A 15,934-nucleotide genomic window follows, 5' to 3' on the forward strand; every position below is an offset into this window, starting at 1 on the left:
ATCCATTCAAAATATGGTAAGTGGTTTGCGTTTGGTTTGAGTGGCGTGGTGTGGTGGAAAGAAAGCGCGGTAGCAGGGAGGCCAGAAAGGTTATAAACCTGTGTAAGGCTGAGCTACCCACCTGCACCAGCATGCAAAGTTATTAGTTTAAACTCTTCTAACGGTGGTAATTCTAGGAAGTGTGACCTTTGGCATTGTAAATGGTTTGTCTGAAATTATAATTTAATTTTACTGTAATTCACTGTTTTTGGATGGTTTTATGATTTGATCTAGAGTAAAAAAGTTAATTAAACTTAAATAATTAGGTTTTATTCTTAAATCAGTCTAAATATGATTTAATGAAAAATATAATTGTGTAAATTTTTATATCCAAACAAAATATTAGAATAACAATGACTTAAAAAGCATAAATATGATTTCATTCCTTTGAGGTATTTACTGTCGACTGTGAAATGTGGAGTGATTGGTGAAGAATAAAAAGCACGTTCCTTATCTTCTTTTCCTTCCTCCTATAACGCAAATTATTAGCAATGGGAGAACCCATTTACTACGGGTTGTTGTTGTTGTTGTTGTTCCTCTTTCTTCTACATTCATCATTAATAATTGCGTCAAACTCGAAAGGGAACGATCCAATTCCCGCTGATTGGCCTCACCAGTTCCACTCAGTGCTCTTCATCAACCGAAGCGGTTCTCTTCAGAAGACTGATCTATGGTACGATTGGCCCAATGGCCGCAACTTCAACATCATCCAACATCAACTGGGAGTCCTCAAATACGACCTCGAATGGAACAATGGCACCTCCTTCATCTACACTCTCCCTCCCTTCAATGAAACCTGCAAGATCCTTCACTTCGACGTTGGTATTCTCCGCCCTAACTGGCTCGACGGTGCTAATTACTTGGGTCAGGACTATGTTGACAATTTCCTCTGTAATGTTTGGGAAAAAGTTGACTTTATCTGGTACTACGAGGATGTCGGCACTCGAAGACCCGTCAAGTGGATCTTCTTCTCCGGTTAGTTGAATTATCAATTTCGATTCTCTACGCTTGGTTGTTGCCTAACATCGCATTTCATAGCATCATACTCAACATTTATTTAATTCTACAATTTCTTAATTATATTTTCTGAATATTATATTATTTCACCCTAAATATATCTTGATACTCAATATGATTGAATGCTATATTTAGAATAACTTATAAAAATAACTTACTGGCAAAACGAGCATCTCAACTTCCATTGGGCTAGTTCAAAGCTTTGCTAAGTCAAGCAAATAAGAGTTTGTTTCGCATTAAAATAAGAAACAGAGAAGAAATGTAAAGTCAGAAAACAAGGATTTATCTACTGTTAATAAAATATATTTTTTCAAAATTAATGATACCCAAAGTATTAGTTTCTCACTTTATACATTTTCTTACCTTAAAAGAGTTAAGGGTTTGTTTGAAAGAACTTGTGAACATTTTATACGTATTTTTAACTTAGTAAATTTAATTAATTATGACATTTTTTTAGTCAAAATTATATTTTTATTTTTTTAACACGATCATTTCATGTAATTCGAAAACACTAGGAAATCTAAATTTTTTATATAAATAAAATGTGCTAGTTATTTTGGTGGTGTAGGGATGGTTGCTCATGTGATGACATTTGAGGTTGGAGCGGTGCTTGAGGATGAAAACTGGCAGGCTCCTGTTTACTGTTTTGTTGAGGACGAGACACAGAACAAAAGTAGTAGTGCCCTCTTGGATTCAGAAGCTGCTGTTCTCAGTGGGTTTCATGATATGTTGACGAGAGAGTTACCCCATCCTGCGTATGCTAAGTAATTGTGAGAATGGCGAAAGCACTTTATTAAATATATCGAATAATTTATGTCATTTGTTTTGTGATGGGATGCTTGTTAATTGATTTGTTGGATGAATACCCGTTTATAAATCAGTACGAAGATGCTAAATAGATGACAGATTCACCACCAATTTGCTCATTTAGGTCCATAATAGTTTTGATGGAATTGTTTTCCATTTACGTCTACACAAATTGTTCTTTTCTCCATGGTTAAGTGCAAATAGAACCAACATAAGAGCAGCAAGTAACAAGAAATTTTTCCTATTGGGGTATCTCGAGTTATAAGGTGTGTACCAACCTACACTTCTAATTATTTGTTTTCTATGTCGAATGAAAGTCTTGCATTAAGCTACAACGTATAATTTCGCTACATAGCTTAGCTACCCGAGAATAGCGTCTCACTGCTATCTTGATCTTTCTGTCAAATGTCAGTATTTGCTCTTCAGTAGAAAATACTGAAAAAATTACATGGCCAATAAAGTGCTAGATTTCTTTTACTTTTTCTTCAAGATGCTCGAAAACCCTCGTATAATTTTGAGAAGATTTGCCCTCCTCACTTCAGCAATAATCAAACCAAGAATCTTTTATTTGCTACAAGCACATAATTTATGACTAGACCATTGCATTCCACCTGAAGAATTCTGTGTCATGGAAAATGTAACATAATCGTTGAACTTTCTTGGAGAAGAAATTCTTTACATAATTTTCTTAGAAAATTCTTTTACTTCCATTTTGACAATGCTGAAAATATAAAATGCTTCTTATCACGTTAATGGCAACAAAGCAAATCAATTCTCCCCTCTATAACTACATAATATATTGCATCCTTCACCCGCCAGGGTTGATAAACATCATCAATCTTCTCTCTCAAAACAATTGTACCATTAATTGCATGGCCATTCTAGGTGCTTAGAACTGAAGGAACAAAAGAAAATGAAAGAACAAGAATAATTTTAACTCCATGTTTCAGTCTTGAAGGGCACTGCAATCGAACATTCAGCTTAGTATTGGGTGTTCAGATAGAAATACAGTCCAGCAAGCGCTGCAATTCCCACGACAACTGCTATAGGAAGTGCCCTCCTGTGCAAAATTTATTGTGTAATGTTAATGCCAATTAAAGCTGGGGAATATAATGCCAGACAGAGAAAACATTGTTAATGTCAATGCAAAATTTATTGTATAATGTTAGATTGATGACTCACCCAATTGATTCATCTCTCTTCATTTCAGCTTTTCGTGCCTTTCTAACAGCCGTGTCATTGGCCTTTTTTGTGACAGCTGGTGCATAGGACCTAAATCTTCGTTTTGGAGCACCACAAACTGCAAAACACTATTTATTTACGGCTATGATAATGCAGTTAATCTACTTCTTTCAATTGTTGTTTTGCCCCTCAGTTCAAATCATTCCAAACTGCAGTTTCCTTTCTTATCAGTATCATTCATTATAAGAGTTCAAGATCGTGTTTGGGTTATAGTTTGCAAACCATGGTTTTGGCTCAAAGGAAAAGTAATTTTTTCCCTTTCACTTGGTGCTTGTTTATTTTACAGTTGAAAAAAATTAATTCTCACACTTTTTAATCAAAAAAACTGTGTCATAAAATCTATAACAAAGATTAATTTTGACATTCATTCCAAACACGTCAAAATTAATTTTACTCAACTTTAAATCAAGCAGCCCTTAAATCATGACATGAGACTAAAAATGTTCAAATTCAACGCAACTACCTTAGTTTTGCAAAACAATTTATTCACAAAATGTTGGGCTCCCAGTTGCAAAACAAGATTGAAATGTACATTTTTAATACACATGCCATTTCTCTCTCTTTACAAAGCTCGTGTAGTGAAGAATCAGCACGAAGAAGAGAGCACTTTGAATAGACAACTAACCAATAACCAAAATTCAATTATTCCTGTAGTGTACATTGAAGGTCCTTGCATTAGCGAGGGAGTTAGAGAGAGTGTAGTGAGAAGCAATTACCAGGGCAGAAGTAGTTATCAGGCAACTTCTGAAAGGGAGTCTTATCATTGTATATATACCTGCATCAATTAACATAAAACAAAAACATCAAATTGTTTCATATCACTCATGTCTAATAATCTTTCCCATATATTATATTAAAAATGAGAAAAAGGGTAACCCGCAATCGCGACAGATATAGGCTTGTTTGGAAGCAACCCGCATGGAAATTCTGGGCGGTGCTGAAGTGAGGCGGTGATGATTAGGATGAAGATAAAGGTTGAGTGAACCAGAGAAGAAGAAAGATGACTTGAGAGCAGAAGGGTTGATAAAGGGTCGTCGTAGAGCAGCATTGACGGCGGGGGTAGTGTGAAGGGTAGGTGCTTGCAAGGCCATTCTCTCTCTCTCTCTCTCTCTATTGAGTGTCACAGAGAAACAGAGACAAGAAGAAGATAAGAGAATGGTTGTGGAAAGGAAAGGGTGAATGTGTCCCAATCCTACGTGGAAAGCGTGGCGTTGGTAACACTTCTAATTTCCACACAACAAATGGCTCTTCTTTCCCACCCTCTTCATTTATCCTCAATGTGCATCGCTGTTACTTTTTGCTCCTTCCACTCAGATGACCATGTAACAAGACAATAATTCAAAATAATATTTTTCAGTTTAACTAATTAATAATAATATTTTATTAAAAAATTACTATATAAATATATTTTTAGCTTATAAAATATGTTTTTATCTCACATTTTAACGATTTTTTAATTATGATACGTTTCATTAAGATATATACTATCGCCGCATGTAAATATTTAATTTTAACATATTAGTGATAAAGACTAAAAATAAAAATTTATAAAAAAAAAGTACAAAACAAAATACAAATAATTTGAAGAGAGTAAAATTAAAAATTTATTAAAGTATAAAATTAAAAATGTACTTAAGTTTATATTTTTTTAAAAATATTTTGCTGTGCTTAAACGTAATATTAAAAGTTGAGGTTAAGAAAATCGTAATTTTATTTTTAATTGAAAAATTATTAAAGTAGATTTTAAAGCTTTAATTTTAGAAATCACGCCTCAAAATAAGAAATAATATTTTTGTTGACGCAGTAAGTGCAGCATGACATGAAGATGAACATGCGAATGGATTATAGAGAAGAGAATAGGAAAAGCTATCAGTGTCTCTGCATTGTGGTGAATGCGAGCGTGTCATCATGAATATGATCGTCAAGTCAACGTTGAATTGGGTAGTGTTTATGAATTGTTCTTTACCTCGCCAATGTGAAATTTGGTTTTTCTTTCATGTTGAATATCTGGCATGCATTAGTGTAAACATAGTTACCAGAATCGAGTTAAACAGGATTATTTGCTGGGGTTAGGAGGGATAGATAGACTTAAATTACTTATCATTGTTTGGTTTTTTCTTAATAATTCTTTTAAAATAATTTAGTGATTTTTTCATAAAAAAACAAAAATCTGCTAAAAAATATTTAAAGAAAATGTGTTCAAGTTCTATGCTTTGACAGCGTCAATAATTTTAAAATAAATAGGGCTGACAAATGTCGAATATTTTTGGCCAATAGACTTGTAATGAATAACTTGAAAGTGAAATTTTAATAATTATATATGTTTAAAAAGTTATATAACTGTGTAAATTGCATAACTATTTCATTTATTTACTTTTAAATTGTTAAATTTAAACCTACTAGTTCATAATATTATTTTAGTTACACGCCAAAGTTCTAAGCTTCTAAAGTAGCAAACAATCTCATTATAAACAAGAGTCCAGAGTCACAGAAAATAAAGAGCCAAATCTTTTTGACTTAGACTTGCACTGATTAACCTGAAAGCATGGTCTATGGGTTGTCAAAGCTTTTTGTGAAAGCTTTTTGTGAAAGAATTCAGCACCTCATGTTCCAGTTGTGATCCAACAGAACTCCAATCAATCCCCAACTTCTCAATTGCATTGTAAATGCTTTGAGCTTCTGATACTTTTGCATCAAGGGTTCTACAACCAACACCATGGTCCATAAATGCTTGAAGAGCATGGTCTGGTATTGTTGAAATCTGTAGAGGCACCAAAGAATGGCAAGGTAATTTCAGCAACCTAGTAATGAATGATCTTTAACTTTATATACCTTTAAACACCAACATTAATCTGTTCTAGACTATCACTTCTGTTAACCTCAACCCTTAACATTAAGTTTAAACATTTATAAATAATATATTTTTATTAAAAAAAATAACGTTTATTACATTTTCATATTTTCAAAATAATAAATAATTTTTCGGAGAATACTTGTCCTCAAATGTTAGCATTTTCTTTAGATAATATGGTCATCCAATCAAGGTAAAAACAAGGCAACTGATATGACTTACCGTGTCTGGTCCAATAAGAGAATTAACATAAAAAGTGTCAGGATAATTTGGATTTTTCACATTTGTTGAGGCCCACATCAATCTCTGCTTCTTGGCACCTCTCTTCTCCAAGAATTCCCATCTTGGACCAGAAAATTTTTTCTGGTAAAGCTGATAAGCTAAGACTGCTTGAGACACGGCAGCCTAAAAGAATTGTTATAACATTTTCAGTAAAAGTAAAAGGAAAATAGGTAACTAAAGTTTAAAACAAAGTGGTTCACACCTTTCCTCTGAGATCAAGAGCCTCAGAGGTGCCAATTTGCTCAAGTTTCTTGTCAATTATAGTATCCACTCTACTAATGTAGAAAGCTGCTGCACTTGTAACCTTGGAGAGATCATTCATGCCAGAAGCTTCAAGGCCATCCAAGTAAGCATTAATTACTTCTTCATATCTAGGGAGGGAGAATATGAGCTGTTCAAATACACAAAGTATGAGCATATTGCTGCTTCATCCTTAAATGATCAAATTTTGTGACATCAAAATGCACATTATAAACTTACAGTGGCATTTACACTTATTCCCAGAGAAATAACCTCCTTCATAGAAGGGATGGATTCATTAGTTGCAGGAATTTTAATATAAACATTTGGATATCCAACCATTTTATGAAGCCATTTTGAAGCCTCAATTGTGCCTTTTGTATCATTTGCAAGCTTGGGAGAAACTGCAACAGATACATATCCATCTACCCCATCTTTTTCATTGTAAATTGGCTCCAAGAGTTTGCAAGTATCCTGTATGTCCTTCACAACCAATTCCCAGTAGGCATTTTCTCTGTCTTTCCCTGCTTCTACTAATTCCCTGATTGATCAAAAATCAAATGAATAATATTTTATATTATACCCAGAAATAAATGTTATCATGCATCAGTTGCATGTTCTGGCAAAGTAGAACTGCAGTACTTATTTTTGCTAATTGAGATCCAACAAGCTGTTCCTTTCAAAAAACTAACGAAAATTTGCTTTCCTCTCATAACCAAAATACACGCCTCCTACTCAGCAAAAGCAATGTTCCTTGACAACTTACTCATGTCAGATAGAGCAAAAATAAATAAATAATAATAACAATAACGACTTTGTTAACATAAATTCTTACAACTGATTTTTAGTATCCAACACTGGTAAGATTTTATTAAAAAATAAGATATTTATTACATTAGAAATATAAAAATATAATAATTATTTTTTCAGTAAAATCATACTATTTTTAATTACTTAAAACAATTGTAAGAGTTAATATTAACCTTTTCTCACTAAATGAAGTCCGCCACTGGGATTAAACACAAAAAAAAAAAAAACATGTTTTCTTTTATGCCATTTACATATTCTTAATGCTCTCTCTTTCTTGGTCTCTTCCACCTCTATTTTTTGGATTATTGGACTTTCTATTGCTTAAAAACCATAAGGAAAAATGCACTAATTGCAAATGCATCTTCTAAACAAGAATATATGACCAAGGCTAAGGATTTAACTTTCTATTCTTGCAAAGAGAAGTAATCCACGGTAAATCCAAGAACAAGTTAAAAATTACCTCAACTGCTCACTGTAAGCATTTGATGATGATATAGCTCTTTCAAAAATCTGAAACATGGAAACAAACAAACATTGTTGTGAAAGTAAAGCCAATACACAGAAACTAGATAAGATCAAAACTAAAAGCAAAAGAATATTCTTTTTTAACACTGAAGAAAAATGATAATACCGCAGGATTGGTGGTGACACCTCTGATCCCAGAAGCAATCAATGGATGCAAATCTGAAACAGGGATACAGATATTGTCATAGTAAGGACTCTGTCTTTGCTTCTCATAGAGATCATGCAGTATTGTTCTTTTGATCTTTGTCCCATTATTGTTATCCATTCTTCCACCTAAACACTGCAAGCTGTGGATAGAAAAGGATAAGGCCATAGATAGAGCAAGTTTAACTTATATATATATATGGATATGGTGCAACCCTTTTATGAGATGAGGTAACAAACCTCATGGGTGTGCTGTGCACACAACATGTGCTAGTCATAAAACAAGACCGTGGTACTGGACAACCAATGCAGGTATGAAAACAACTGATAGAGGGCAATGCTGAAGCCATGGAATGTCCAAAAGTTACTTAGGCCAATAGCATTATTTGCTGAATTTCGTTCTAATAATTTGATAAAAATTTCATCCCCTTAATAAATTTTCGTTTTATTAATTTTTTTAATGATAAATTTATTTATTTTTATCAGATTTATGAATTTTTATATTTTTAATTAAGATTTTAAAAATATTAATTTATATATAATTTATAAGTACTAATTATTGAATCAGACCACTTTTAAGAGTATTTTCATATGATAGTATTTTTAAAAATATTTTTAAACAATCATATTTTTATAAATTTATTTTTTCTATATTATATATTGCTTTTAATTAAATGTTAACTTAAATTTCACATTTTCATAATTGATTTTTAAAGTTTTATTTTATATAAAATAATATTTATCATCAATAATTAAACTATTTACTCTTTTCATATTTTCATAAACGGTTGATCATTTTTCATTGTAGTGTGTAACTTATCATATTTCGATCCAAAGAAACAACAAACTATCTGTTTAAATTATCAAATAACTAAAGGAATTTAATAAAAGTTTACAAAATATAATTGGATTAGGAGAAACGCTAATTATTCCTATAGATCAACCTAACAAAACACCTAACGAAGAAAGAAAAGATTCGTCTCCTTAAATAGTTCGATTAATAAAATTGCAGGGCATGCAACGAAAATGCCCCATTTTCCTTCTTTTTTCTCAATTCCCTTTCCAACGAGATTGCTTGTAATCTTCTACGTCTACCTCAGAGGTCCCTTTTGAACTCTCTCTTGAAAAAGAACAAAAATAAGAAGCGTGTGACATAGCACTTAATATTTTGAAGTCTTAGAAGTTCTTTTAAAATATTTTCCTTTTAGTTGAATCATCTTTGATAATTAGTAAATTTTAATCTAAAACACCCAATTACAAAATTTAAATAACAATCAGAGAAAGGTAGACATCAAAATACATCCAATGGGACTGCCTACCCACCGGTGCCTAGCTAGAGAATATAATAGAATTACGTGTCACCACCACTCAATAGCTTTCATCCAGTATGAACATAAACCAGCCAAACGCTATTTCTACTTAAATAAAAATTAGGAATAATCTTGTTGTTGTTGGCATACAGTTAATATAATTTAATCAAATGCATAATATGATTATTCCAAATTACCTATGACTAGAAGATGGAGTCTTTTTATTTGGTTCTTAAAAAGAATATTAAAATCAATCCTCTAAATATTAAATATATTATTGATTTTAATCCTTCAACTAGAATTTAATAATTATCTTTCATCCAGATGGTGATATAACACATTATATACAGTGTAACACGTTAATATATTGTTAACTATGTCAATTACAATGTTCAACACAAAAAGATTAAAAAACCACTTCAATATTGTCCCTCGTAATACTTCATTAAGAATGTGGAAGGAAAATGAAGTATTTATAATCACCTTATGTTGTAGCATATAATTTTAACATATCGCCATTTCAGATATCAAATTTAAGGTTTTCCTGCCTTTCAGGACCAATTTGAGATTCTAATCAATCACTGATTGTAGCACAAAATTCACAGAAGACAACTGGCACTTCTACAGCCGGGAATTAAGAAGTGATAAGCATCTATTGAGACTTCAATGATGTGGCAAAATGGATTACATGATGTAATGAATTGTCTATGAAAATATCAAAATTTACAATCAAAAGAAAGAAAAGTATCTGAATTACCAACCCCTATGAACACTTTGGGAGGATTGAGCAAGAAAAATATATAAAGAATCATAATGAACTCAGAAAACTAACATAACTGCTACCAAGGTTTAAGATCACCCACAGGGCCAGCAGTCCAATTCAAGATCTTCTCCCCTGCTTTCAAGAAAACACTACTGTCATGTGGCAACTTGCGCGCAAGTCCATTTAAAACCTGATGAAATGCATCTCCAGGTTGTGCAGGCTGCGGGAATAGCATTGCTTGCTTCATGGAAGGGTTAGCAAGTAATCTCTGTTTCCTTAATATAACTTCTGGTGGGATAGATGTTAATATGGTATCCAACTTAGGAACGTCCTCTTCGTCGACAAACACGCCGATCTCTTCCCAAGGGATTGCATCTGCAAATGGCAGAACAATGTCATCTGCAATAATAACAGGGATGCAGCCAAATACCACTGCTTCTACCAATCTTGGACTCCAAGGGGCCCATCCTAGTGGGCATAGACAAAATACAGCTCGTTGCATGTCCTCATAGTATGTGGTTGGATGCTCAGTAGAGATGTCGAATAGGGGATTGTCCTTAAAGTTCTCCCACACTGCTGCTCTTGCACCTCTGTAAGATTGCAAAACACAGACAATTTGATCAGTTCGGATTATTTACTGTTCTGAGTTTGTTTTGTTATGATTATGAAAGCATCATTTCGATGCACCAAACTTCATGCATACTTGATTTACGATTAGAATTTTAGAGAGAACCAATTTTAGGCCATGATAATTAAACAAAGTACAATAATTACATAAAATCAAAGTCATTCTTCAATGCATTTTAGTAAAAAGGAAGCAAGCCAGCTTTCTGATGCAGATATAATACCCAAAAAATAAAAGGCCACTTATTCAGATTCTCTCCTTTAAACCTGTAATAAGGCCTACCTTGCATAGTAACCACCTTCAGGGTCATTTCCAACATCATAAAATAGTCCTCGGAAGTATACAAAAATGGACCTGGGAGTCTTATCAGGGATTAGATGGGTATGCATTTTCTGTGGAGGAGCATATGGAGGAATGGTAATTGAGCCTTCTTTCAAGCACACATGATTCCTCTGTCCAAATGTTTGAACCAAGGTAGCACGCTTTAGCAGTGGAAGAATCCCTCTTTCAATTGCTTTCTCTTCCTGGAATAAAATAATATAACAAAAAGTCCATGTTACATGATCCATGGTTAGCAATAATAGTGGAATAAGAGGTACTTCTCAAGGCAGAATACAATTGGTTTCAAAACTTAAGTATCACTGAAGGTGATATAAGTAATAAAATTTTAAATTATATGCTAAATCTCATACCTGGTAATGAAAACAGGCTCCGAAGTCATGTGGTACCACAAAGAAGTGATCCGCACCCTCGGTACGATTCCAGTAAGGCCAGTTTGAAGAAATAAGCTGTATGGCACTTCTCATCATTCGTGGTGACTTAAAGGGTAAAGGGAGGCCATTTGGTGTCAAGTCACAAGTGGTGTATACAGGGGTATAAAACCAATCAGCTTCTTCGGGATTAAGGGTTCGGACAGGACTAGATAAGAGAAACCGGTGCATAAAGATTTCCGCAGCAAACATATGGGTAAGGCATCTTGGGTCCTTTTGCAGAATTTTCTTATTATATTTACTCGGAAGTTCATAAACAAATACCTTCAACCTTCCAACTGGATCATCTTCCAATACATCACCAGCGCTCCCTGCAATTTGGTTCAACCACAACAAGTTTATACCATCATCTTTAATAAAATGAAATATATACTACTATAAAATATACACACAGAATTTAGAAAAAGTGTATTCGACTATAGTGTATCTCCAGAAATAGAATTGCTTCATGTAATGTAATTCATCAAGAAATAGTACACAAGACAGCTTAAAATCCCAAGGGATCAAGGATGTGTATATGTTTGTATATATCTTCTTCCACCTAACCCCATTCTAGCTACTTCCACAATGAATTGAAATCCAAACTAATGTCATGTTTTCAAAATCTATATATCACAGTGGAAAATTGATATTAATATCTTCAAAAGATTTAAATACATGTACTGTTAGGGAGCAGCATTCATATTTTGGTTACACTTTTCCCCTTTCTGGCCTTATATGGTTCAAAATGCAAGAGAAGGAGAAAGGTATTGTAAAATAGAGGTATTCTGCTGAATCGCAAATTATAGAGTTTCAGTTTTTAAGTTAAGTTTCTGTTGATAAACAAAATAATTTATTTCAATTCTTGGGGAGAGAGAGGGAACCAGTGGAAATTTTTATATTTTGATTCCATTATCAAAATTGAAACTCAGAAGAAAACCTTAAAATTGCATTTTACAATACATTATATTCTCACCAACCTATATAAGAGATACACCTTTGGATACATAAGATTATCAATCTATAGAAATAACAAAGCCTACACAGACACAATATTACCAATCTACCATTTCTAGTGTGAACAAGTTCAAGGGTGGGTAAACCAACCAATTCCGTTTCTCAGATACTCTGATTAATTTTCATATATTCGTTGGAAATCAAGCACAAACTATTAATTATCATAAGGCGTCATCTCGCATACATAAGCATAAAAGGTTCACTACCTATGCAGTTATTCATCTTCCAAACTCTTAACCTAATTGCCAGTATTGGACCATAGGAAGTATGTCAAAGAAGCAACCCACTAAAACTGGGGAGATAAAACCTACCTAATTTCAGTATTTATCGTATCTAACTACTGTTGGCACCTCAAAATTTGGATCTTTAGAATAAATACTCATGTTCGATGTTGAAGAAGCAACGCTTTCGTGGTTGAAATAATAACACCTCAAGCAAGAACAAGTCAACAACACATCCTAATCAACCTCAATCCAAAGCAGATCTTAATCACATTCATGATAACCACAGACACAACACATAAAACTAAATCGATCACAATCAGAAGATTCAAAACCCCAAATCAACAAAATTGGAACATGGCAACCAAAGCAACAAGCTGAAAAACCAAAATCAGAACAAAAAAATAAAACCCACCTGAGATTCTTTCAGTGGGTTGATTCCTCTTGAGCTCCACAGCACCAATTGAAAATAGAAAATCAGCAAAAATAAGCCCCAAAAGACCCCATTTCCAAATAGCCATTTTTGTTCCCCGAGAAAAGATACCTCTTTTGATTGGAGGAACTTGAGATATGAGAAAAGAGATGTGTGGTGACGAGGGTGCAAGTGAAAAGGTAGGAAAGTAAGTATTATAAGGAAGTCAAATGTAGTCAGCAAAAGAAGGTGAAGAAATGATGAAGGGTGAGAGGTCACAGGGGAAAGTAGTTGAGAGAGGTTTCTTGTCAATGGGGCTTCTTCGTAGGGATGAGCTAAGAGATTGGAGAAGGAAAGGGATAGCAGGAACAGAGAGAGAGACAGATTTGAACAGTGAAGGACCAACAAACAGAGAGTGTGGATTTGCTTTGAAGAAACAAAGTTGAAAGATTGAAGAAGAAGATGGTGAAGGTTAATTGGAGATGGATTTTCCAAAGTTTTCTGGTTCAGTGAGGTTTTCTTTGTGTAAGGTTTGATGAAAAGTCCATCTCAGACAACCATTTAGGCACCAAAATCCAACTACGTCACGCTCTTGAGTTCAACCTTTAATCTAAATTAATCCCCCCAACCTTCCGTTTCAATTGAAGAAATACTAAAAAAATAAATCAGAATAATTCAATGTTTTTCCTCTTGTTTTCACAATTATTTTATTCGCAAAGATTAAAAAAAATGTGTTCCGGATTGATACACTAAGGTCCCATCTACAGGCATCACAACACTAGCACTTATAAGAAATATGAGAGAGACAATTTTTTTACTATTTGAATGAATAAAAATAAAAAGATAATATATACTTTATTTTAATTTTGTAAAATATAATAAATAATTTTATATTGAGATAAACAATATCATGAAAATTTTTCAATTTAAATTTTTTTAATCAGTATAAGAAATAGAATATTTATTTATTCTTTTATTTTATATTTCACTCGTTTAAATAAGATAACAAAATTATAGTCTTCTTGTAGTATTTTACTATTTAAATATTTTTTTATTTTATTTATTTGTAATTTTATCTAAAGAAATTTTTCAAAAACATTTTTTAAAAAAAATAATTAAAATAACACGCTAAATTTATAATTTTTCTGCCTGATTGTATTTTTTAGGCATTTTTGAGATATACAATCTCTTACTGAATTATTTTAATTGGCATTAAAATTAATCTATTTAAAATTTAGCGAGATATTATTTATGTTAAGTTTTAAAAAAAATAGATTTAAAAAATTAATTCACACTGAAATAATATAAATTGTCAACATTATTTTATAGGTATTGTACGAGTAATAGGTATAAGAGGCAAATTTATTACTACTTGAGAAAAAATATGTCATAATTAGATGATGAACATAAAAGTTTTTCATTTTGATATTTATATACTAGTTAACCATACTTGATTTGAAGAAATAAATATAAAAAATTAATATTATTCTTAGAAGCTCTTTTTATTTTAAAATATTAGAAGCGAGGAGCATAATTTATAATGGCCTTATGCTTGTGCTAAGCTTTATAATAATGGTAATCAATGATAAAAAAAATTGATTATAGAAACAAATATTTATAATAATAATAATAAATTATTACAATATTAATGAAATATAATGACATGGCAAAATAATTAATACTGAATGATAACAGGAATGGTGATAATATTATCAAAATGATGATAGATATTAATAACATTAATAAATATAATATGCAAGGTTTTAAAAAAGAAAAAAAATCTAAATATTATCACTACAACTAAAATTTTAAAATTAAAATATTTACATTTTAATAATTAAATGTTTAAAATTATATTATAAATTATTAACAGAGGTTAATATGATTAACAAGTGACTTAATATTGTTTAAATAAAATTTTTAATGATAAATTTATTTATTATATTTAAGTGCGTCATGTTGAATTTGAATTAAATCGGTTAAGAAGCAAACAAATATTATATTAAAAATCAAATATTAAAGTTAGTTTTAATTAAATATGTTTCAGTTTAAAATTTATACTTAAATTAAGATCTTAAATATTTTAAAAGTTATTCTTAGTTTTTTTATTATTAATTTTTATCTGTCAGATTTTATTTAAAAAACAAAGTTTAAGGGATTGTTTGTTTTATTTTTAAAATTTTAAATTTTATTTTTAAATAATTTAAAAAACCATCTTTAAGAAGAAAAAAAAAACATTCAAAAGGCCCAATGGTCCGCGTAGGCGAGGCACGATGTTTCGTTTCAAGGATGAAATAAAATTTTTAAAAAACAGTATTTTACAATAGTTTTTTTTATCACATTTTTGTATAATTATATTTTTTTAATTTATAATATATATATATAATAGTTTTTTTATATTAGTACAAGTTTAAAAATTATTATATTTAATTTAAATTTTTTATTTAATTTATTATTAATAAAATAATAAATTATAACTTGTTAAATATAAATCAAATAAAAAATTTATATTAAATATAAGAGTTTTTATATAAGAAGTATATGCGTTCATTGCATTCGAGTATTGACTCTGAAATAGCTTTTTTCTAGAGATTTCTTAGATTATCATCGAGCCTCGTAACATAATGAAATTTATTATATCTCTCTAATAATATTTTAATATTTTATAAAATAAATATTAAATAAAAATAATGATTTATTATAATGTTAAAAACATAAAATATTTAAAAAGTATTAAGATTTAAAATGGGTATAAATTAATATATGATAAAGTTTTCATATACCAAAGCATGCTCATTCATAAATATTTTTGACTTTGCGAGCCTTGTACCGTAAACGTGTGAATCTGCTGCATCTTCTGCATGTTAAGGTGAGTGTACG

At 31.4% G+C, this 15,934-nt stretch overlaps 4 protein-coding genes across 5 annotated transcripts; 1 reads left to right on the plus strand and 3 right to left on the minus strand.

Annotated features, from left to right (window-relative positions):
- The first annotated feature begins 479 nt into the window (after window positions 1-479).
- LOC113856200 (uncharacterized protein At4g14100-like) lies at window positions 480-1,940 on the plus strand. Of its 2 annotated transcripts, XM_027487924.1 has the most exons (3): window positions 480-861; window positions 949-1,014; window positions 1,625-1,940. In XM_027487924.1, exons 1-3 carry the CDS (start codon window positions 531-533, stop codon window positions 1,822-1,824), a joined length of 597 nt encoding a protein of 198 aa, XP_027343725.1. In that variant the 5' UTR covers window positions 480-530; the 3' UTR covers window positions 1,825-1,940. The 2 variants fall into 2 exon arrangements, with proteins under 2 accessions (XP_027343725.1, XP_027343724.1); XM_027487923.1 differs by having other exon boundaries at window positions 480-1,014.
- A 195-nt stretch (window positions 1,941-2,135) lies between these two features.
- Window positions 2,136-4,329, minus strand: LOC113855126. Its single transcript, XM_027486617.1, has 4 exons — window positions 3,982-4,329; window positions 3,822-3,880; window positions 3,046-3,163; window positions 2,136-2,923 (listed from the first exon to the last, which is right to left on the minus strand). The coding sequence occupies exons 1-4, from the start codon at window positions 4,194-4,196 to the stop codon at window positions 2,845-2,847; spliced, it is 471 nt and encodes a 156-aa protein (XP_027342418.1). The 5' UTR covers window positions 4,197-4,329; the 3' UTR covers window positions 2,136-2,844.
- A 1,336-nt stretch (window positions 4,330-5,665) lies between these two features.
- LOC113855721 (transaldolase-like) lies at window positions 5,666-8,202 on the minus strand. The gene is made up of 7 exons (XM_027487350.1): window positions 8,198-8,202; window positions 7,920-8,100; window positions 7,749-7,798; window positions 6,719-7,019; window positions 6,441-6,629; window positions 6,179-6,361; window positions 5,666-5,866 (listed from the first exon to the last, which is right to left on the minus strand). The coding sequence occupies exons 1-7, from the start codon at window positions 8,200-8,202 to the stop codon at window positions 5,666-5,668; spliced, it is 1,110 nt and encodes a 369-aa protein (XP_027343151.1).
- Window positions 8,203-9,906: 1,704 nt separating this feature from the next.
- Window positions 9,907-13,591, minus strand: LOC113855005 (probable beta-1,4-xylosyltransferase IRX10L). Its single transcript, XM_027486419.1, has 4 exons — window positions 13,058-13,591; window positions 11,348-11,736; window positions 10,938-11,179; window positions 9,907-10,620 (listed from the first exon to the last, which is right to left on the minus strand). Exons 1-4 carry the CDS (start codon window positions 13,161-13,163, stop codon window positions 10,107-10,109), a joined length of 1,251 nt encoding a protein of 416 aa, XP_027342220.1. The 5' UTR covers window positions 13,164-13,591; the 3' UTR covers window positions 9,907-10,106.
- Window positions 13,592-15,934: the final 2,343 nt, after the last annotated feature.

Source organism: Abrus precatorius, unplaced genomic scaffold (assembly GCF_003935025.1).
Source record: "Abrus precatorius isolate BTA unplaced genomic scaffold, Abrus_2018 Scaffold11, whole genome shotgun sequence".
Classification (NCBI taxonomy): Eukaryota; Viridiplantae; Streptophyta; class Magnoliopsida; order Fabales; family Fabaceae; genus Abrus; species Abrus precatorius.